The following is a 23497-nucleotide window of genomic DNA, read 5'->3' on the forward strand; positions in this document are numbered from 1 at the left end:
AGGAGCTGCAGAGCTGCCCAGGAGTGGTCCAGAGCGCTGGCGCTGGCAGCACGGCATGCTGAGGCTCTGCGAGAGCAGGGAAGGCCGGGGAGGGACCGGGGGAGCCTCCCCGGCTGGGAGCTCAGGGAGCCGTAACAATTTTTAACAACCGGTTCTAAAACTGGTTCAAAATTTAACAACTGGTTCGCATGAACCAGTGTGAACTGGCTCCAGCTCACTACTGCCTTTAACTTTTAACCAGATCAAATAGCCAAAATTGTGGTGATCAGACTGGCACTTGGCAAATCATGCCTGTTGTATGTTGTTTTTTAGGTTGTTGCTCCATATCAAACTCTGTTAAATCCTCTAAGCAAACTAAATGTCCTAAATAATCTCCATTCCCATTTCATACTGGTGGATGATGGAACAGTTGGAAAGTATGGAGCAGAAGTTAACTTGCGAAGAGAACTGGAAAAAACTATCAATTTGCAGCGGATCCATGCAAGTAAGTGATCATAATGTCTTGGCAATGACTAATGTTGCTCTGTTCTATTGAAAAATATTACACACACACACACAAACTATGCTTTAAAAAACCCCCACATTATTAAGGTTGTGAAGTGAAGCCCTCACAAGTTAGGAAATGGCAGAATCCAGGTTGCCTTACTACTGTAATGTCTCTTTCTTGTGTGTTTTTTTTCCTGACAGCTCTGTTTTAAACTAAATCTACATAAAGTAGAACCTCAGTTACGAACACCTCAGGAATGGAGGTTGTTCATATCTCTGAAATGTTCATAACTCTGAACAAAACGTTATGGTTGTTCTTTCAAAAGTTTACAACTGAATATTGACTTAATATAGCTTTGAAACTTACTATGCAGAAGAAAAATACTGCTTTCTTTTTTTTTTTTTTTTTTAGTAGTTTACGTTTAACACAGTACTGTACTGCATTTGCTTTTTTTCCTCTGCTGCTGCCTGATTGCTTACTTCTGGTTCCAAGTGAGGTGTGTGGTTGACTGGTCAGTTTGTAACTCTGGTGTTCGTGACGCCAAGGTTCTACTGTATTCATATAGTAAACATCCCAGTAGCTAGGTCAACATGCAGTATTCATAAATTAAAATATTTCCAGATCTGTAACAAAAAAAACCTGCTAATTTTTGGTGTCCAGTTTGAGGCATTTAGGACCTGATTTTTCAGAATACTTAACATTATACTCTACTTTATATGTTGAAAGCACAATCCCCACTGACTTCACTTGTAGTTGTGAGTGCCCTTCCTTCTGCAGATCAGACTGCAGCATCTCAAGTCATGCATCTAGAAAATTAGAAACATACCAACACACACAAAGCCTATCCCGGCAAAATTTCAAGTGTCCAAAGCATGGGGACATTAAAGTGTCTTTAAAAAAAAGGCTGCTAGAAATGGCTGAACTCTTTTGGCTGAAATACCCTCTTCTCCCCCCCCCCCCCCAAATCATCATTCTGGAGTGGACACCTGGCATAGAATATTTTAGCCAAAGAGTTGAAGTTAGTCAAAGGCGTAAGCAACGGCAAACAAGGTTGCCCAACAATTCCCTTTATGAGCCCCTAATAGGTGGTGCTGCCAGTTCCATGTATAATGAAACATCTGAGGCTAAGCTTCCCTCTTTCACTTTTCCTAAAAATTTATCCTACCTCACAGCCATTACTGTGTCTGACAAATTGATCTAACTGAACCAAAGTGGACACGAGATCCCTCTCGAAGGAAACTTAAAGGTGCAAGCAAAACCGATATAACCAGTTTTAAACTGTGTCCACCCAGGGTTACGCACCAGTTTAACAAAACTGGTTTTTAAATTGATCTAAGTTAAACTGGTGCAACCTCTGTGTGTAAACAAGCCCTGAATTTAAGACACTTTCAGGAACCCAGTTGCCCATGGAAAAGCCATGTCTTGGCTTTTCTGGACATCACTTCAGCTGCTGACTTGAACCCTGGGCACTGCTTATGGATTCGTACTGACCCTGCTGCAGATAGGAGGCTTCTTTCGTGGCCCACTGGGGCTGGCACTAGCCACCAGCCAGTTCTAGAATTGGCAGTGTAGCATCACTAGATCAAGCCAGGATGTATCACCTAAGGCTTTGGAGTGAGTAGGTCGTACGTCTGGCCCTGCAAGTACTGATAGCCCTCACTGATCTGATTAGCCATTTTCTCTGAGGCTAATCACTTGTAGTTTCATGATAGGGGATGACTGGCAAATTTGAATTAAGGGTCACTGCTATTTAGGGGAAGGAACCCCAGGCATTTTGTGCTGATCTGCATTCTCCTGTATTAAATTAACATAAAGGTATCTGTCCTTTAAGAATATTTCTCTAGTTAGTGCCTCATAATTAAGGCTAAGATTTAGTCGTGGGTATTTTTACTAAAAGTCATGGACAGGTCATGGGCAATAAACAAAAATTCACAGCCCCTGACCTGTCCATGACCTGTACTATAAATACTCCTGACTAAATCTTAGGTGCAGAAGTCATGGAAGTCTCGGAAAGTCATGTCATCTGTGACTTCCGTGACCTCCGTAAAGACTCGCAGCCTTACTCGTAATCCTTAGTCACATGAAGACTGATCTGCACCTGTCAGCTATATACTTTTTTCCCCTTCCTGTAGAAACTGTGTTTTGTTGCTTTGCAAAAAAAATCAATAAACAAAAATTGATATTGTGTTTCTTTAAAAATATTTTGTCTAGTAGTTGAAGAGAGATCCCCATGTGAGGGCTCATGTTGTTATAAAACACTCCCATATTCTATATTTATGGTTATAGATCTATCAAAGTAATAAAGTTATGATTCTTGCATTCCATTGAGTTTATATGATTTCTTAGCTATAGGAGTTTGTTCTCCACACATATACTCTTATTTGAGACTGTGAGAATGTCTGCTAATCAGCATTTTAATTTTTGTCCATTTCAGTATTTTTCTGATTAAGTAGTTAGCAAAGGTTTATAATGTATTTTATATGACTGATTATAAATTTATTTCAAACTGGAAGAAGTGATCTCCTCAGACTGTGTAACTGAGGATTTCTGTTGTTTTTCCGACAGAGGCAATCTGTCCTCATTTGATTTTATGGGGATCTCATCTATATGTGTCCAGCTTTAATGTAATTTTTCTTGGATACAACTCCAGAGTGCCTTACCATAACTTCCAACAGCTGTCTTTTTGTTGGATATTCTGATAAAAACTATTTGTACTATGTAGCCTAGTTCATTTAACAATTTAGAGTACTGGAATGCAAAAAAAAAGTAACTGTTTACTACCTGAATGTTTTTAAAGACTGAAATGTAGCCAACAAATTTGTTGTTGTAGAGGATAATTCCTTTCTGTCCCCCTCCTTGCCATCCTGTTCACTAATTAACAGTTTTTGATATACAGTAGTGTGACAAGTTGGCCACATGAACTAGTTTTGTTGGCAAAAATTCCCTGATTTTATTTCAAGTTGCCCTGTAACTAGAGTAGAATATTTAAAAATGAGAATCAAGAACCGGAAAGAGAAGTAGCGAGTGTCAGTGACCCGCAAAACACCATTGGTAATGAAACCATTACTGATAAGAATGTACTTGAAGGCCCTGAAAATGTTGTTCTAGTTTTTGACATCTTTCCCCCTCTGAAGAATTCCAGACAGTTTTTACATCATACTATATTCCTTTATATATATTTTAAAAGATTAGTAACGTGAATACAGGCTTGTTTCAAAGTATGCATTTTTTTCGTAGTGACAATGTGCTTTTGTGAGGCAGAAAAGGATTATGGTTCATCTTCTAATCTTACTGTTTTAAAAAGTGGTATAAAATACTGTGAGGCAAGGCTGGGCGTTAATATGATGTGTTCATGCACTGTGTAAGTTGTTGGCTGTATAGTCACATACAAATATCGTAATGATCTCAACTGCTGTAGCAAAGCAATTATATGTGAGATGTAGTAACGTTTTCATGTTACTTGAAGACCTGAAGTAAACTTAGAAAAGCTTGCATCACAGCATATTGGTAAAGCTTGGATCAAAGAACATGACTTTTTTTTTTTTTTTAAAGGAAGTTTAATTTTGACTTCAGTACTGATTTGATGTTTTTTTTTTACCTTTTTGTAGGAATTGGACAGGGTGTCCCTGTGGTAGCACTGATATTTGAAGGTGGTCCCAATGTTATCCTCACAGTTTTGGAATACCTTCAAGAAAGTCCTCCAGTGCCAGTAGTAGTATGTGAGGGAACTGGGAGAGCTGCAGACATACTGGCATATGTTCATAAGCAAACAGAAGAGGGAGGGTAAGCCTACATATGATTAATACTTTGACTAACAGTGCTAGACTTGTTTGAGAGCACTTTCCATTAACAAACTGGTGTAGGAGCCTCATGTTCATGAAAGTCAGAGCAAAGACTTAAATCATGCATTCTGGCCAAACTTCCCACACAGCTGTACCAGTAAACCTCAGTCCTGAGCTGCCACACTGTTTTGCTTCTAGATTCCTCCTGAGCAGAGACTGCCAATCATGCCAGATTTTGTAAATTGTGTGGTGCTTTTGTAATGCTTCCAAGGGGACAGTAGGATGAAGTCTCCAAACTCATTTTTGCTTGTGACTGAAATCAGAATTGAACCAGAATTCTCAGAGACACAAGACTAATGTAGTCCCACTGTGTTACCAAGCTACCTGAAAATACCACTTGAAAGTATTTTAGTTTTCAGACCGTTTCATTTAATGAGCTGTATGTACAGTAAGAGCTTGACTGAAAAGAGAGAGGACATGATTCTGTATGAACTGTTTGAAAACAAATTCATCTTAAGACTATTCTGATGGTGTGTGATGCGGCTGCCCACTTGTGAAGTGGTGTTCCATACAGGAAAAACAATGCATTTGTGTTCCATGCGCCTCACTGGCTTCCAGTTAGTTTTCAGGTATACATAAAGCATTAAATATGTAGGGACCTATTTGTCAGAGACTGCCTTTCCTATTGTGATTCTGAGGCAGTAGAGATGAGATGAGGAGCTAAAACTAAGAGCCTGCTAGTTTTAATTGTGAAGGAGATGGGAGGCAGGACATATTCAGAGAGAGGGAATTCAATTTTTGAGTTCACTTTGGTCCTGTTGATCTGCCAAAGCCCAGATTTTATCACTAGGTCATGCTACACAGCCTAGCTGTTCTCTTGGGATTTTACTGGAGGTTATTGGGTGGTGGAGGTGCTAAGCTGGTTTCAGAGACTGTGGGAAAAGTCTGTTTGTATGGCCCTTAGGAAGAAGGGGGACTTATTTTAGTTTTGGACAGTTGTTATAATTATATTGGTAAAGCTCTTACATGTACCCAGAGCTTTTGGATAGGCATGTCTTAGACCATTTGAAATATATTTATTGACAAGCTTACAGTTCATGTATAACAATATGGGCTTTTGGTTGTTTTTGTAATCTTAGAAATATTCCTGATGGAGCAGAACCTGAAATCATTTCAACCATCAAAAAGACATTTAATTTCGGTCAGAGTGAGGCAGTTCATCTGTTTCAGACGTTGTTGGAATGCATGAAAAAAAAAGAACTTGTAAGTGGATTTCAGCACAGGAAGCCTTTTATTTCAAGCATGTGCACTTGTAAGATCTAATTTTAGATTCATCTCAGATTGTTTGTATCAATAAAGGTCCATCTTTATGGGATGGAATCTGAACAACTAGGGAAGATAGAATGTCCCCAAATAAAAGTCAAACTCCAATTTTCTTGTTCATTTTTTCTTACCTTTGGTCAAGTGATTCTGCTTACTGTGATTACATATGATGATCAATGATGGTTTTGTAACCAGACGTGTAGAAGAGCTCAGTGTAAGCTTGAATGCTTTCTCTTTAATCAACACAAAATGGTGTAATAAAAGATATTTTACAATATAAAATGAACCCAAGATGTTGTAATTAAAGAAGTATATTGTTGCTACATAGAGGCCCAAAAACTGAAATAATTTTTTAATGTTATTTGGTCAGTATTATAGTAAAATGTTTAGTCTTAGTGGCCATGATTCAGGAAAGTATTCCCTAATCAGCAGGGTAATTGAGCACATTTTTAATTTTAAGCACAAACATAAAGTCCTATTGAAGTCAATGGAATTTAGGTATTTTGCTTATGGGGTGGTGTTTTGAAAACTGCTTAATTGCTTTACTAATAAAGATGGATGTAAGTACATACTTAAGTATTTTTCTGAATGAGGGCAATAATTAGCATCCCATACTCTAATCCCAATCTTGTGTCAGTATTTAAACACGAGCTAACAAAGTTCTCATAAACTCAAACTGATTTTAGATTTTTATATTCCTTATGGTGAAAGGCTTATCCCTTGTGCTACAAAATACAGAGGAGACACTGTTTTTAAAAGTGAGATGGAATACTTATTTCAATATTATGTGTTTTTTTTTTTCTTTTTAATAAAACAGATTACCGTATTCCATATTGGGTCAGATGAACATCAAGATATTGATGTTGCAATACTTACAGCGCTGCTAAAAGGTGAGGTTTTAAATTTAAGGGCATTTAATAACCCCAAAATTGCACTTTAGTGATATGAGGGAAAATGTAACCGTTTATATAGTACAAAGAAAAGGAGTACTTGTGGCACCTTAGAGACTAACCAATTTATTTGAGCATAAGCTTTCGTGAGCTACAGCTCACTTCATCGGATGCATACTGTGGAAAATACAGAAGATGTTGGTTTTTATACACACAAATCATGAAAAAATGGGTGTTTATCACTACAAAAGGTTTTCTCTCCCCCCCACCCCACTCTCCTGCTGGTAATAGCTTATGTAAAGTGATCACTCTCCTTACAATGTGTATGATAAGCAAGGTGGGCCATTTCCAGCACAAATCCAGGGTTTAACAAGGAAGTCGGGGGAGGGGTTAGGAAAACAAGGGGAAATAGGTTACCTTGCATAATGACTTAGCCACTCCCAGTCTCTATTCAAGCCTAAGTTAATTGTATCCAATTTGCAAATGAATTCCAATTCAGCAGTCTCTCGCTGGAGTCTGGATTTGAAGTTTTTCTGTTGTAATATCACAACTTTCATGTCTGTAATCGTGTGACCAGAGAGATTGAAGTGTTCTCCGACTTGTTTATGAAAGTTATAATTCTTGGCATCTGATTTGTGTCCATTTATTCTTTTACGTAGAGACTGTCCAGTTTGACCAATGTACATGGCAGAGGGGCATTGCTGGCACATGATGGCATAGATCACATTGGTAGATGTGCAGGTGAACGAGCCTCTGATAGTGTGGCTGATGTTGTTAGGCCCTGTGATGGTGTCCCCTGAATAGATATGTGGGCACAGCTGGCAACCTTCAAATCCTTCAAAACCTTCAAAAAACCTTCAACCTTCAAACAGTTGGTATACCTTCAAATCAGCGGCACTGCTATGGGTACCCACATGGCCCCACAGTATGCCAACATTTTTATGGCTGACTTAGAAGAACGCTTCCTCAGCTCTCATCCCCTAACGCCCCTACTCTACTTGCGCTATATTGATGACATCTTCATCATCTGGACCCATGGAAAAGAAGCTCTTGAGGAATTCCACCATGATTTCAACAATTTCCATCCCACCATCAACCTCAGCCTGGTCCAGTCCACACAAGAGATCCACTTCCTGGACACTATGTGACCATCGTTTATTAGCACTGTAAACACCACCCTATACTGGAAACCTACTGACCGCTATTCCTACCTACATGCCTCCAGCTTTCACCCTGACCACACCACACGATCCATTGTCTACAGCCAAGCTCTACGATACAACCGCATTTGCTCCAACCCCTCAGGCAGAGACAAACACCTACAAGATCTCTATCAAGCATTCTTACAACTACAATACCCACCTGCGGAAGTGAAGAAACAGATTGACAGAGCCAGAAGAGTTTCCAGAAGTCACCTACTACAGGACAGGCCTAACAAAGAAAATAACAGAACGCCACTAGCTGTCACCTTCAGCTCCCAACTAAAACCCCTCCAACGCATTATCAAGGATCTACAACCTATCCTGAAGGATGACCCAACACTCTCACAAATCTTGGGAGACAGGCCAGTCCTTGCCTACAGACAGCCCCCCAACCTGAAGCAAATACTCACCAGCAACCACATACCACACAACAGAACCACTAACCCAGGAACCTATCCTTGCAACAAAGCCCGTTGCCAACTGTGCCCACATATCTATTCAGGGGACACCATCACAGGGCCTAATAACATCAGCCACACTATCAGAGGCTCGTTCACCTGCACATCTACCAATGTGATATATGGCATCATGTGCCAGCAATGCCCCTCTGCCATGTACATTGGTCAAACTGGACAGTCTCTACGTAAAAGAATAAATGGACACAAATCAGATGTCAAGAATTATAACTTTCATAAACCAGTCGGAGAATACTTCAATCTCTCTGGTCACGTGATTACAGACATGAAAGTTAGAATATAGAATATCATAGAATATCAGGGTTGGAAGGGACCTCAGGAGGTCATCTAGTCCAACCCCCTGCTCAAAGCAGGACCAAATCCCCAATTTTTGCCCCAGATCCCTAAATGGCCCCCTCAAGGATTGAACTCACAACCCTGGGTTTAGCAGGCCAATGCTCAAACCACTGAGCTATCCCTCCTCCCCACGTTGCGATATTACAACAGAAAAACTTCAAATCCAGACTCCAGCGAGAGACTGCTGAATTGGAATTCATTTGCAAATTGGATACAATTAACTTAGGCTTGAATAGAGACTGGGAGTGGCTAAGTCATTATGCAAGGTAACCTATTTCCTCTTGTTTTCCTAACACCCCCCCCCCCCCCCCCAGACTTTCTTGTTAAACCCTGGATTTGTGCTGGAAATGGCCCACCTTGATTATCATACACATTGTAAGGAGAGTGATCATTTTACATAAGCTATTACCAGCAGGAGAGTGGGGTGGGGGGAGAGAAAACCTTGTGTAGTGATAAACACCCATTTTTTCATGATTTGTGTGTATAAAAACCAACATCTTCTGTATTTTCCACAGTATGCATCCGATGAAGTGAGCTGTAGCTCACGAAAGCTTATGCTCAAATAAATTGGTTAGTCTCTAAGGTGCCACAAGTACTCCTTTTCTTTTTGCGAATACAGACTAACACGGCTGTTACTCTGAAACCTGTTGTATAGTACAGTGATATTTATGTATTTTTTGTTTAAATTTTTTCCAAAGTGAGTAATTGTTCTGTTACAGCTACTTACTTATGACATGGATATATGGTGTTAAGTAATAAAAACAATATATTCTAATTCTATGTGTTTCCTTTGGGGTAAAAATATTTGTTTCAAACAGTTTTAGGGTGTCTTAAAATTTGAAAACTTATGAAATAAGGCTTCATTTTATGAGCAACTTAAATTATAAATATACATTCTTTGTTTGTTTGATTTAGGTACAAATGCTTCTGCATTTGACCAGCTTGTCCTTACACTGGCGTGGGACAGAGTTGATATTGCCAAAAATCATGTTTTTGTTTATGGACAACAGTGGCTGGTATGTAAATATTCTAGATTAAACATAGTGGTACTTTATAGGACAAGCTAAATTATTTCAAAAAATGAACCTTTTGATTCTGTAGAAATAGTAGAATACTGACATTTTTAGGAGAGCAATTTCTGGACATTTAGCTACTTTGTTTTTTACTTATCTAAAATTATTGGATTTTTTTTTAATGTGCTAAATGTTCCAAGTACCAGTGGAAAAATATTCAGTACAAAAGATTAAAACTTAACTCTCTTATTTATCATGAGCTGTAACATCTAAAGATACCTCAACTCATTAGCTTCTTCTGCTTTCATATTACATGATCTTATAAAGCTCTTTAAAAAGAAGCCAGTGGAACAGATTCTTGTTGTCAGTTGGAAGAAACATACATTGGGTATTAAACAGGGGCGTCTTTCTTTTCTTTTGTTGTCTGTGGCTCGTAAATTGGCTTGGGTACTAAGGTTCAGATTTTGGTTTTCCATTAATAAAATAACCTTACAGTACTTCGCAATCAAACCACAGGGACATTGTTGGAACTAATGGCAGTTCTGACCTTGTTTGTTTTTCGAAACAACTTGTTAAAAGTTGTTAAATACCCTCTCACTATTTCCTTGCTTACCTTATCTGTATATAAATGAGACTGTGTTTTAATTTAGTTCTGCTGGATAAGTAGAGGTACATTTACCTCAGTAATAGCCTTTGAATAAGTAATTCGTTTACCACTCTCCCCTCCTCTTCCCTCCATCCCCTTCAGGTTGGATCCCTGGAACAGGCTATGTTAGATGCCCTTGTGATGGATCGAGTTGCATTTGTGAAACTTCTTATTGAAAATGGAGTAAGCATGCACAAGTTCCTTACAATTCCCAGGCTGGAAGAGCTTTACAACACAGTAAGTTAATGACAATTGTAGAGAATTTTATATACTGTATTCAATTTATAAAGTCACAGCTGTAAGCTTGTCATAATTAGAAAAATTTGTAAAAATAGCTGTTAGAAAACTCTTGGTTTGTATGCCTACTTATTTTTAAAGATGACCTAGAAACATTGTTTTCATGGGCATTTATTCCTTATATTTAACTATTTTACTAGGTGATCATACTAACAGTAGGTGCAACATATAACCATGTATTTCTATGGTGATCCATTATAAAAGAACTAAAGTTTTAGGCATGCACTGAAGGAGATAAGAACATTCTGAGTGTCAGCATTTGACAACTAATCTGTACAAGAAGCCTTGAAACTCACTGGTTATCAAAGTTATATGCAGAAGTCCCTGTGATCCAAGATGAGGTGTTCATGGAGGACAGCCATCTAATGAAAGAAACAATATTTTGTGCTTTTTAGCAGTTAATGTGCTTTACATCTTCAGAGTATTTTTACAAACACTATGGTAACTATATGACAGTTACTTTTGGCTTTTTCAAGGGAAATTAGAGGGTATAAATAATTTGAATTTTGTTTTAGAAAGTACAAAAATAATCTTTTTCTGTAAGTGAGTGTCTAGTGATTAAAGCAAAGGATTAGGAACTAGGAGACCAGGTTCTACACCCGATTCTGTAAATAGTTTAACTTTGTCCAAAAAAAAAAAAAAAAAAATCTCTGTCTGTACCCAGTTTCCTCATCTGTAAAATGTGAGCAATATTTATCTTTATAAACCACTCTCAAAGTAAAAGATACTATATAAAGGCAATATACTATTGCCATATGTAAATAAATAGTTAACGATTAATATTTGTTAAAGTGTTTAAATATTTAATATATAGCATTTCACACTTTTAAGTGAATTGTACAGAGATGATTTCATACACTGCTGATGTACAACCACTTCTGGGATGGAGCATGGCAAATGTTCTAACAGCAACGCTATACAGCAGTTTAGGAAATGAAGACTGTTGTATCAAAGTAAAAACTACTTTTACTTAGTAACTTATCACATGACAAATTCTTTACTCAATTATTTTCATTTTTAAATTCTGTAAACATGAATGGAATTGATTTCTGTGGTTTAAGAGAGCTAAAAAGTAAAATTATACATAAAATTTTACAAGAATCCATACATTGATGAGTGGTGTTCCATACTGTGGATGTGAGACAAGAGCTACAGTACATTGACCTGCGCTCGCGTGCGCTCGCTCTCTCTCTCACTCACATTTTCTTGCTTGCGCGCGCTCTCTCTCTCTCTCTCTCTCTCTCTCTCTCTCTCACACACACACACACACACACACACACACACACACACACACACACACACACACACACACACACACACACACACACACACACAAAATCAGAAAGGAAAACCAGAAACAAAGGGCAAATGCTTAGCACATAGTATTGCTAGATGGTGGACTATTTGTATCTGATGGTTGCTAACAGTTTAGAGAGAGAACTTCTTTCATTAAGGTCAATATGCAAATATCAGGTTTTTGCTTTTGCTTCCGTGTTTTCATGTCAGTCTTGCATATTTAAGATCACTTATAATTTAACTGTCCAAAATTCTGTCTTGTCTTGTCTTTTTTTCTCTTTGTGTGTGTAAAGAAACAAGGCCCAACTAACCCAACACTCTTTCACCTTGTTCGGGATGTCAAACAGGTATGCTTTAAACTTGTATCAAACAACTGTGAAATAAGATGTTTTGCTAGCAATTTAAGTCTTAGTGTTTTAGACTGTTAGGTTTATTTTAATATCAACAACAGTTAGCCAATCCTAATTTTATTAATTACATATCTGTATTTTAAACCCAGATTTTGGAAGAGCATGCAGTCAGGTGGGATGGGAGAATTGATTCTGAGAAGTAGATGATATTACTGTGGCCACACTGAAAGCATTTTCACAACAGTTTTGGAAGGATGGTTTGTGGTGATAAGTTAGTAGGTGTGTACCTATAATTAAAGATCAAGAGTAAAATTTTCAAAAGCGCTTAAGTAAAAATCAGTGGGATAATAAAATTTTAGTCCAAGCAAAACTCCAGATCCACAGGCCTTATGCCATGTGATCATTAATTTAAGACTCGTCTGCCGTTACAGCAGCAGTAGTGGCTGAAATGATATTCTAGAGCAATATGCAAAGGGAAATGGATGAGGATCATCCTAGTCAGCTACCTTCTTCAGCCATCTCCTTGTTTAAGAGTCTTGTGAAAGAGTCTTGAGCCTGATGAAAGAGGAAACTGAACTAGGATTAGTTTTTGTTCTGTAAAATTCTGTTCCCAAAAGAGAAGATACTAGTACTACAAACTGTTAGTTTCCATTTGCAGTAAGCACCATCTTTAGAGTGTTTTGGGCAAAAGAAGACTGACTGTTCCTGATCTGTTACCCTTTTAGTGTCCAATTTTTCTTCCCTCAGAGATTGAATTACAGCAATAGTTAAATAGGGCCCAGTCTTGTAAAAACTCTGGGAAGAACTCCATTGATCTTAGTAAGAGTTCTGCTTGCAGAGTCACTGTGGATTGGACCAGTAGTAAAGCTAGTATCCAAGGAGCTTGTTCTATGAGGCAGAGCTCCCATTCTACTTGTCAGATGTGGAGCTTGCCAATGTCATTTGCAGCAGCCTCATCAGTGGAGTGCAGAGCCCTCAGACCACCATCAAATCTGGTCAGAGGGCAGTTGTCAGTGATGTGTGACATTGTCTGTCTTTGGCCACAGCTGCAGGTGGGATCCTCTTATTGGCCCCTGGTATGAAATCTGGCTGCACATTGACCCAGGTCTTTTGAAATCAGTTCAGAAGAGCCCAGAAGTGGCATGGAGACGAGTTTCTGATGTCAGCTGCAGTCCACTGGTTGGATCATTAGTTTTGCAGAGAAATATGGACAGGGTAAATGGGCCCACACTGGTGCCTCAACAAGTGCACTCTCGGATGGTCAAAGAGATCTCTGCATAGTGGTAGGCTCAGGTTTGCCCTCATCTTCTCAACCATTCTGGCCATAGCATCCTTATGACGAATGTGTGCGGGAGTGACGATGCTTAACACGGGGAGCCATGGTACTGTTGTGGGTCAAATCGTCCCAGTTACAATGCAGGTGGTGCAGCGTAGTTGTGTGTCAGCCAACTTGGTGTGAGACTGATTGAGCCAGACCGGAGCATTGTATTATGGTACAAAGTAACAGAAGGCTAAAACAGATAATTGAAGCATTTGAGCATTTGCTCACAGTGAAGTGCCAGCCAATTTGCTTGGAAGGTTGTTATGCTACCTCACCTTCGTCATGTTTTGCTCAGATTGTTAGGATAAGTGAGAGATCTATTTAGGATTGCTCCTAGGTAGACTGGGTGGGATTTGTGTTTCAAGTGGTGTCCATTGAGAAAGATATTTGGTTCTGGGACTTCTCTGGTGTTGTAAAGATGGAACATACTGAAAAGTGTCTTGGTTACACATGGAGGATAGGTCCATCAATGGCGTCCTTAGCCTCTGTTTGCCAGAAGCTGGGAATGGGCAATGGGATGGATCACTTGATTACCTGTTCTGTTCATTCCCTCTGAAGCACCTGGCATTGGCCACTGTCTGAAGACAGGATACTGGGCTAGATCGACCATCAGTCTGACTGAGCGTGGCTGTTCTTTTGTCCGTGGTTGTAAATGCCAACCACTACAGTGATTGGCAATCTTAATCAAGTCAGTGTTTAGGGCATATTCAAGTTCTGGCAACTGCTTGGACACCTAAGGCAAATGCCATATGGTATGTGAACTTGCAGGACTGGATAAACAGAAGATTGTTTGTGTACAGGTTGAAAAGCATCGGGGCCAGCACAGACCCTTTGGGTAGACTGTTGGTTTGTCTTTTCCAAGCACTATCTCTGTCTTCCATATACACTTGGAAACGTCTGTTGCGGATTAGAAGGTCAACAATGTTGACTACCCGTGCTAGGAGTGCTCTTGACAATTTGACTAAGAGTACCATGTGCCAGACTGTGTCATATACTGCTTTCAGGTGCAGAAATACAACTCCCATCTTCAGTTGTTGTTTTTTTTAAACTGTTTTCAGTGAATGTTGTCAAAGCTAGCATTTGATCGCAGGTACTCTTCACCCTCTGAAAGCCTGCTTGCCAAATGCTGAGGATTGACTCACTGTTCCCAGAAGTGAAGACACTCCAGCTCTGTGAATGTCACAGACGACAGGGATATAGTTCAGTATCTTGCACCATTGTGGGTCTTTCCCTAGTTTCAGGAGAACAGTGACTTTTGACATTCGCCATGTCTTCATAAGTTACTCTTTGTTGACCGTTCATGTGAAGAACTGTGCCAGCCACTGATGAAGCACCTTGGTACTCATGTTTAGGAGCTCTGGCAATATGTTGTCATAGCCAGCAGCAGTGCTGCTCTTGGTATCAGAATTTTGTCTAACTCTGTGGCTGTGGACGACTCTGTGTTGCTGAGTGATGTTACTCCGATGGAACTGATGCTATTTGTCATGGACTTGTTTGACACAGTCACCAGATGGCTGGCAGCTTGGTTTGGTGTGACAGGTGGTTCAGCTTAGGGCTGCTGATCTGCACCAAGATGACCAATCAAATTCCAGCGTTTCCCATTTGAGTGAGTGACTTTTACATTCCAAATCATCTCTTCCTGTTGTGGCCGTCTGGCAGCATCCAGTGACCTGATTAGCTGATCAGCAATATCTGGATCACTACAGGATTCACAATGACCGAGCAGTTTAGCACATTCAGCATCAAGGCATGGCATGTAGACTGGATGGTGGCCACCTAGTGTGGACATGCAGGCGGCTTTGAAGATGTCTTTTTGGAGTCGACCGAAAGCTTCGTTGACCAGGTTGCTGTGTGATGGTATGGTGATGACGCTTTTTACTAGAACATCTGTGTACTTCTTCCAGTCTGCCTTCCTGGAGTTGTATTTCTATTTGTTAAAGGATCTAATGATTGGGAGTTGTGGATGTGTCGATGTGGATAATGAAAGGTTTGTGTTGGCTATGTGGGAGGTCTTCCAAGACCAGACATGATACAGGTTGGGAGTGACTATCCACAGATGACACCCAGTTCAAATCAGGAAAATATTCATGAGACCATCTGACTGAGTGGAAGGTGCCTCCCTGCTTTGCATCATGGATGAGGGCAAGATCATTGTTAGATGCCCACTCCACCAGTTAGTCTTCATTAGGATCTGATGCCGGGTATCCCCAGTCGGATGGTGGCTGTTGAAGCCCCCTACTTAGACACCTGGGAGTGCTAGTCTGGGCAGAACTTGCTGATCCCAGTTAACATTCACTGGCTTGTAAACATTTTGCGATTTGGAAACCTCCCACCTGAATCATATCATAGTTACTAGCAGATGTAAATGGAGCTGCATCTGAGTGTTTCACTGGATATAACTGGTGTGGCTGTGTTTGGCATGTGGGGTGTGGCACAGCAGGTCAAAACTGATAATCTTGAAGCACCTTGCATCTTGCAGTGGCAATGTGCATCTCTTGTAGGCAGATGATGTCAATGTGGTGACAGGATAAATAGCTGATAATGCTGCGTTTGGCTGCTGACAATCCCTCGACACTGAGCTGCAATACTCTCCGGGCTAGCCCAATGTCTCAAATGTTAGGGAAGGGGAGGAGGAATTGTAACAGGAAAGTTGGCTTACAAGTGACAGAGATTCAGCCCTAGAAAGGACTTTGAATGCAGTCCACTGATTGGATCATTAGTTTCCCCGTTATGAACTGGGTACTCATGGGATGTGCAATAAGAATTCTGATCTGTTGCCCCCAGAATTCCCACTGAAGTTAATAGATGTTTCACTGTGAGGTAAGGGTCTTCCATAGCCTTAACTTAATCCATGGAGTCTCATTAGAAGTATAGCTTGGCTCTAACTGGCCAACACACTTGGTATCCCTGATGTAGTGTAAATGAGGGGCTTGAGAACTAGCATAACAATAAGATAAAGGCACTGATCTTTTGGGGCAAGTCCTACTTATCCTTATCCTTCCCTCATATGTATAATCTCTAGCAATTTTGAAGACCCTAGGCAGTGAAACCAATGTAGTGGGGAAGCAGAAGGGCCTAACACAGGATTTCTAATTGCTTGGGCAAGGTCATGACTAGGAGATTAGTATATGATGTATTCCTATTCCACCCTAGTTCACAGCCTGCTGAGGGAAGGAGAGACTAGAGCAGCACTCCAGGAATCTTCTACTTCAAGCCATAGAGGGGCAGAAGAGATACAATCACCCATATTCATCCCCTACACCTTCTCTTCTAACCTCACCCCCACACAAAAAAACAACCAAAAACAAATGTTAAGGGAACTTCCATGGGAAAATACTCCGTGTTCAAGTTCCAGAATTTGGAAGAAAATTGCTGATTATTATGAGGAATATAAATGGATTCTAGACAACTTTAAAGATGTGAGATACACTTGCAATGCAAAGGCTTATTGAAGCAAACAAATGATGCTGCTGTTTGGATCCTCTTGGCAAGAAAGAATAGAGCCATTCTAGCAAACTCCTGTCCTTCCAGGGTCTGCAGTTGTATCAGTCATATCTCATTGTCACACAGCTTGAAATGTTTGAATCTAAGCTGCTTGAATCTAAAAAATATCTTTCTGTTTAAATAAAATAGGTTAATAGTACTTGAGTTACAAAACCAAAAAATACATACAACCTCCAGATGGAAAATTACTGTACCTGACAAAGTAGAATCTACTCTGCTTTGAAATAGTTTTGTATATTAAACCTCAAACAGGCGTTTAGAATGAAAGGCTTAACTCACTCGTTATCTAGAATTGACATACATGTGAAAGTGCTGTAAATAAGTTTAACTATGTTGTAATATATCTGCAACGCTAAGAGCAGTTTTATATTTCTAGGGAAACCTTCCTCCAGGATATAAAATCAACTTGATTGATGTAGGGCTTGTTATTGAATATTTGATGGGAGGAACCTACAGATGCACCTATACGCGAAAACGCTTTAGAGTCATATACAACAGTCTCAGTGGGAACAGTCGGGTATGTGGAGTTTGATAAGCTTAAAATGCTTTACATTTACATGTTTTTAAAATGTCTAAACACCAACAACCGTTGACTGTTTGTGAAAATTATAGCCCAGTCTTGTAAATCTTTGTTACAGGACTGAATCCATTAAGGGCAATGGGATTAGCTGTGTGATTAAGAATTATTCATGTGAAAAATATTTTACTATTTAAGATTTTAGCTATCATATGGAGATCAAATGTATAATCCATGATAACCATCTCAGTTACACAATTTTTCAATTAAATAGTCGTACATTTGGCTTTGTATAGCTGTCTCATATAGTGTTTTTATCCAAATGTGTTAAGAAACTTAAAAACAACATTTAGCATCTTTTTTTTTCTCTTCCAGCGGTCTGGGCGTAATCCTTCAAATAATACTCCTCAACTGCGTAAAAGCCATGAGCCTTTTGGTAACAGGGCAGATAAAAAAGAGAAAATGCGACATAATCATTTCATCAAAACTGCACAGCCTTACAAACCAAAGGTATGTTTGTATCATAAGATTTCACCATTTTTTGATTGTAAATTCTTCAAGGTAAGAACCTAGAGTGAAATCCTGGCCCTACTGAAATTTGTGGCAAAATATAGTCAATAGATCCTCTGACTTCATACTTTTCTGTAAAATGCTTAGCCCATTGCAAGGGCTATATAAATAATGCATTTATTTTATTTTAAATATTATTTATAAGCAGTGGTATTTAAGGGCAAAAAACTCATCCTTGGTATAACATCACTGAACGCAGTTACATCAGGGATGAATCTGTCCCATTGAAACTACCTGCATTAGTAAAGTGAGCAGGATTTGGCTCTAGGTTAGTAAAAAACTGTTACCAATGACAGGTTTCAGAGTAGCAGCCGTGTTGGTCTGTATCCGCAAAAAGAAAAAGAGTACTTGTGGCACCTTAGAGACTAACAAATATCTGATGAAGTGAGCTGTAGCTCACGAAAGCTTATGCTCAAATAAATTTGTTAGTCTCTAAGGTGCCACAAGTACTCCTTTTCTTGTTACCAATGAGTTTCTTTATCCTATTTTAGGAATCTTTTTGTTCATTGCTGCTTTGTCCAATAATTTGCAAAACATATGGGCAGTGTGTCCCAGATGTGAGCATGAATTAGCAAGATTTAACTTGAGTTTTAAAAGGAAAACCCAGCTGACTTATAAATATGTTACACAGCTAGAAATGGTGATTGGTGCTCTATCACTGTCAACAGTACTTTAAATCTAAATTTGTTCTGATCAAATGTAATTTTCTAACCTTTCCTTTGTTTTTTTAAAGATTGATACAAGTGCAGAAGAAGGAAAAAAGAAAAGAACCAAAGATGAAGTCGTAGATATTGATGATCCTGAAACTAGACGCTTTCCTTATCCTCTTAATGAACTCTTACTTTGGGCAGTGTTAATGAAAAGACAGAAAATGGCCCTTTTCTTCTGGCAGCATGGTGAAGAGTCCATGGCTAAAGCCTTAGTTGCCTGCAAGGTGTATCGTTCAATGGCATATGAGGCAAAACAAAGTGACCTTGTTGATGATACCTCTGAAGAACTGAAACAGTACTCCAAGTAATCTACTTTTCATCTTGTTAAATCTTTCTTATAAGCCTTATAGCACTAGCAAAGTAGACATGAATAGAAAACCTCTTTCCCCTTTCTGCTACTTGTTTACTTAGCATGCTTGAAGAAAAAGAATCTTCTCAAAGTTATTAGATTGTATTCTAATACAAGCTGCATATCAGCGCATTGCTTATATTACTGTTGGCAAACCTGGTGTTTATATTAAAAGAACTTTGAGCACCTTGACAGAGATGCTTTTACCCTAAACTTATTGTATTACATATATAGTCGATATACATTTTAAGGAAAGCCATATGTACTGTGTGTGAATTAGTGTTCATTAGATAATGTAAGCACACCTATCAGATGACAGGGCAGATTGAAATTCCAACAATGCCCGGTATAGCCCATCCTCTTGCACTCACAAGAATTTGATCATATGGGATATAGTCCCTTGACCTAGGGATTACCATGACACTGGGTGCTCTGTTCACCTCTAGGGGATCCTCCTTGTGACTGCATCTGGAGTTTAGCGTCACTCAGGTCTGATGCCCCCTTCTGCACGCCCTGCCATCTGTCTCACTCCCTGTGACTCAGAGTACTCTGTGGCTTGGCTTTCCAGCCAGGTCATTAAAGTCTTCCCCTTCTTGGATATCTAAGACTTTCCATACCAGTGGTCTAAGGCAGTCTTCTTGTGCATTGCCCTGATGGTACCACTTCCCCCGGTGGCTGGTAGGGGAACCAAGGCCCTTCCACTACTCCGAGTTCCAGTGCAGGGACCCTATACCTGGCTACTGCGGTCTGCTTTCCCTCAGACCTCTTTGTGTTTCTCAGGACTCCTTCCTACAGCTTCTGCCTGCTCCTCTCTGGATGTCCCAGCTTAAACTCCCTCTTCCCAGAGAGTAACTGCAGATTACTGAACTCAGTAGCCTCGACCACACCTCCCTGCTCCCAAGGAGTGACTGCAAATTATCTCCCTGAACCCCCTTTTCTGCTGCCAACTTCTTGTCTTTATCCTACCCCTGCTTGTTTCTTCTCAGCTGGGTGCTATCATTCAGGGAATTATTTAGGCTACATCTGAGGGGAATTAGGTGGCCTAACTGGTTAGTTGGCCTCTTAGCCTCACTAACCACTTCCAGGATGGTGTGAATTGAACACCCCAGCACATATCCCAATTGTTGCAGTGGAAGAAGGGAACTCCTCAAAATCCCTGATATTGTGTATGAAAGAAGAAACTCTCCAGAACCTAAAATTGGTATTTTTGGTTTTTTTCCTTTTTCTAGTGAGTTTGGACAACTTGCAGTTGAACTACTAGAACAGTCCTTCCGACAAGATGAAACCATGGCTATGAAGTTATTAACCTATGAGCTGAAAAACTGGAGTAATTCAACCTGTCTTAAGCTAGCAGTGTCTTCAAGACTCCGCCCATTTGTAGCTCATACTTGTACCCAGATGTTGTTATCTGATATGTGGATGGGAAGACTAAACATGAGGAAAAATTCATGGTACAAGGTAAACATCCTTACAATTCACTGTTAGTGTTAATCCTGCTGGCCATTCTTATTTATTGTGTTTATGCTGAAGTGGAAGAAAAGTGTGTTGTATACAAAGTACTATTCCTATAAAACTTTTATCACTGTAACCCTTATTTACCTTAATAAATGTTGTGAAACTGTTCTACTGTAACTTTTTTAACTTAATCAAATCTGGACATGTTATTATAAACTCTTCTTTTGATGCTCTATTATCTTTTTAAACAAGGTACAGAAATGTAGAAGGCAGAAAACAGGCAAGTAGCCCTTAATCAGAGGCATATGTAGATTACTGTGAATACTAATCCACTACTAAAAATATAGTGGTGAAAAAAATTAACAACAGAAAATCCACTGTAAGAATACAATTTCATATGCTTCTGCGTTCTACAGGCAGTAAGTAAAACTTCATGTAGAAATAAGCTTTTTGCTTTCATTTCGGAGGCCCAAGATGAACAAATGGAGGGCATACAGTGGAACACTGGCACACAAATCTGCAGGATCAGGTGGTGTCAGTTTTCAGAATAGTGCACTAAAATAAGTCATGCAGCTCTAATTAACAATTGCAAGAGTGCGTATCTATTATGGACATCATACTGAAAATTTATTCCATTATTTGAAGTAACAAAGGGGAAATCACCCAAAAAGTGCGACTTTCATACAAAACCTCTACAAGCATCATCTACTATGTGACCTACTAAAATCTTACATGCCAACTGACCTGTTTACCTCTCTTGCCTTGTAATGGACTAACTTCAATAAGCAGCTTTTTTATCTAGTACTTTTTATACATGTTTCAGACATCATGATTTTTCTACCGTGACTAGAAAAACTGACTCATGTGTAGTTAACCATGCCCTGTCTCTAAGACTTCAGCCATGTTATTGCCAAAGTTGGGGAAGAAGAAATGACCTATGAATTCAGTTAAGCTGTAGCTCTCTGTTTAATCTTGGAATACATTCTGTCCAGTGATGTTTAGTTTTGGAACCCACTGATTTTTTTTTTTTTCCTTCCTCAAGAATTTCATGGAACATTCTTTATATGCTCACACTTGGCCTGTAAGTTACATGTATCAATAACAAAAAAATCTCTCTCCACCCCCATTTTTTTCTACCAACTACCTGACAAGGACAATTTGGATTATAAAATTCTATTTTTACAGGGGATAGTCTGTGTACCAATATGTCTGACATTTTAATATGCTGACGTTAAGTGGAAGTACACCTTTAAAATTGCTCATCTTCAATTCTTGTAGGTGATACTGAGCATCTTACTACCCCCTGCCATACTAATGTTGGAATATAAAACCAAGGCAGAAATGTCCCATATTCCACAGTCTCAAGATGCACACCAGATGACAATGGAAGACAGTGAAAACAACTTCCAGAATATAGCAGAAGAGATACCCATGGTAACATAAAACAAACAAACAAAAACCCAAAGAACAAAGAAGTATTTCTATACATAAGTTCATAATCTATCCTTTTTATGTTAGGAAATATTTAAAGAAGTAAGGGTCTTGGACAGTACTGAAGGAAAACATGACATGGAGATGCCAACAAAACCTAAACGACTTCCAATTACACGAAAGTTTTATGCATTCTATCATGCGCCAATTGTGAAGTTCTGGTTCAATACGGTGAGTTTTTGAAGAATGCTGTGTAAAATGACATGCTCAAGACCTCTTTTCAAAAGTAGTTCATATTTATGGCTGGTTCTTTGACCAGCATACAGTTGTTACAAATAGCAGCAGAGTTTAACTGCTCTTGTCCTTCTAAAACTATCTTCCTAAGAAATGAGAATCACTGGAGTCTTAGAAGCTGGCTGGTGCATGCACAGTGTGCAAAATAGATCATATTTACTCTTCACCCTATTTGTCCTGATATGTCCTCCTCCTGCAAGGTAACTCAGGATGAATACTTAGCACTCAGATTTATTTTATTTTGGTGTATTATTTTGCCTCATCCAGTTTAGCAGACGGTACATAATTGTTCATTAGTCTAACATATTTAGGCAAAGTTGTGCGTAATTTATTTTAGATAATTTACATAAATTTGTATTTAACATCCTAAATTATTGGAGGTTATTGTTACTTTTTTCTTTTGCTCTTGTGGAATATATAAAGCCAATATACAATATTTTTCCCATTTACTGGCATTTACTACCCTTGTCCCTGTAAGCAAGTACTGTTATCCTACTTACTGTTTTGGTGCACACTATATCCGATCAGATTATCAAAAATAATCCACATCCATTTGAAAATAAATTGTATAACTATATAAAGGTAACATTTTTGCTTACTTGCTTTTTTTTTAGTTGGCATACTTAGGATTTCTGATGCTTTACACATTTGTAGTCCTTGTAAAAATGGAAGAAATACCATCAGTTCAAGAATGGATTGTTATAGCTTATATTTTTACATCAGCTATTGAGAAGATTCGTGAGGTATGTTTGTAATCTCAGTTGTGTTCTAAATTACTTCACTAATGTCAAGTAGAGCAGTATGCTTTAAATGGTCTTTATCAAAAAATAATGTAAGTGATGCAGATTAAAAGTGTTATAGTGCACTTATTAATATTTGCATTTTAAACTATTTTATTTTATTAAAGGCATTATGAATATCTCCTTTATATAACAAATAATTTACTACGTAATCAAATCCCTTGTCACTCAAAAAAGGCTAATGGATTTGGATGTGGTATATTTTGAGCAATCATACTGAAGTACCCTTAAAAATACGAAACACACTTGTTCTGCAAGGGGTAACCTCAGAGCAGAGCTGAGATTTTAAAAAATGTGCATGGTATTGTGCATAGACTCTCAATAAAAGTACACACAAATGACCAGTTAGCCATCAAACTGATACATTTTAATGTGGAATTGTGGTTGTACATGCAGTTGTGGTAATCGCATATGTATATCTACAAATCTGGACAGTAAATATTTTTAT

The 23497-nt window shown here is 38.9% G+C and overlaps 1 protein-coding gene across 5 annotated transcripts in view; it reads left to right on the top strand.

Moving 5' to 3' along the window:
• Positions 1–23497, top strand: part of TRPM7 (transient receptor potential cation channel subfamily M member 7) — a 133267-nt gene that overhangs the window by 54492 nt on the left and 55278 nt on the right. For 4 of the 5 annotated variants that reach the window (XM_043523964.1, XM_043523966.1, XM_043523965.1 and 1 more), the window contains exons 7-20: positions 313–484; positions 4096–4270; positions 5409–5532; positions 6410–6482; positions 9412–9512; positions 10258–10392; positions 12042–12095; positions 17300–17440; positions 17816–17950; positions 18744–19024; positions 20299–20527; positions 21803–21958; positions 22043–22186; positions 22864–22992. In XM_043523964.1, coding sequence (XP_043379899.1) covers positions 313–484; positions 4096–4270; positions 5409–5532; positions 6410–6482; positions 9412–9512; positions 10258–10392; positions 12042–12095; positions 17300–17440; positions 17816–17950; positions 18744–19024; positions 20299–20527; positions 21803–21958; positions 22043–22186; positions 22864–22992 — 2049 coding nt within the window. The remainder of the gene's footprint in view (positions 1–312; positions 485–4095; positions 4271–5408; positions 5533–6409; positions 6483–9411; positions 9513–10257; positions 10393–12041; positions 12096–17299; positions 17441–17815; positions 17951–18743; positions 19025–20298; positions 20528–21802; positions 21959–22042; positions 22187–22863; positions 22993–23497) is intronic. The other variant, XM_043523967.1, reaches the window with a different exon arrangement.

This window comes from Chelonia mydas, chromosome 10 (genome assembly GCF_015237465.2).
Source record: "Chelonia mydas isolate rCheMyd1 chromosome 10, rCheMyd1.pri.v2, whole genome shotgun sequence".
Lineage (NCBI taxonomy): Eukaryota > Metazoa > Chordata > Testudines > Cheloniidae > Chelonia > Chelonia mydas.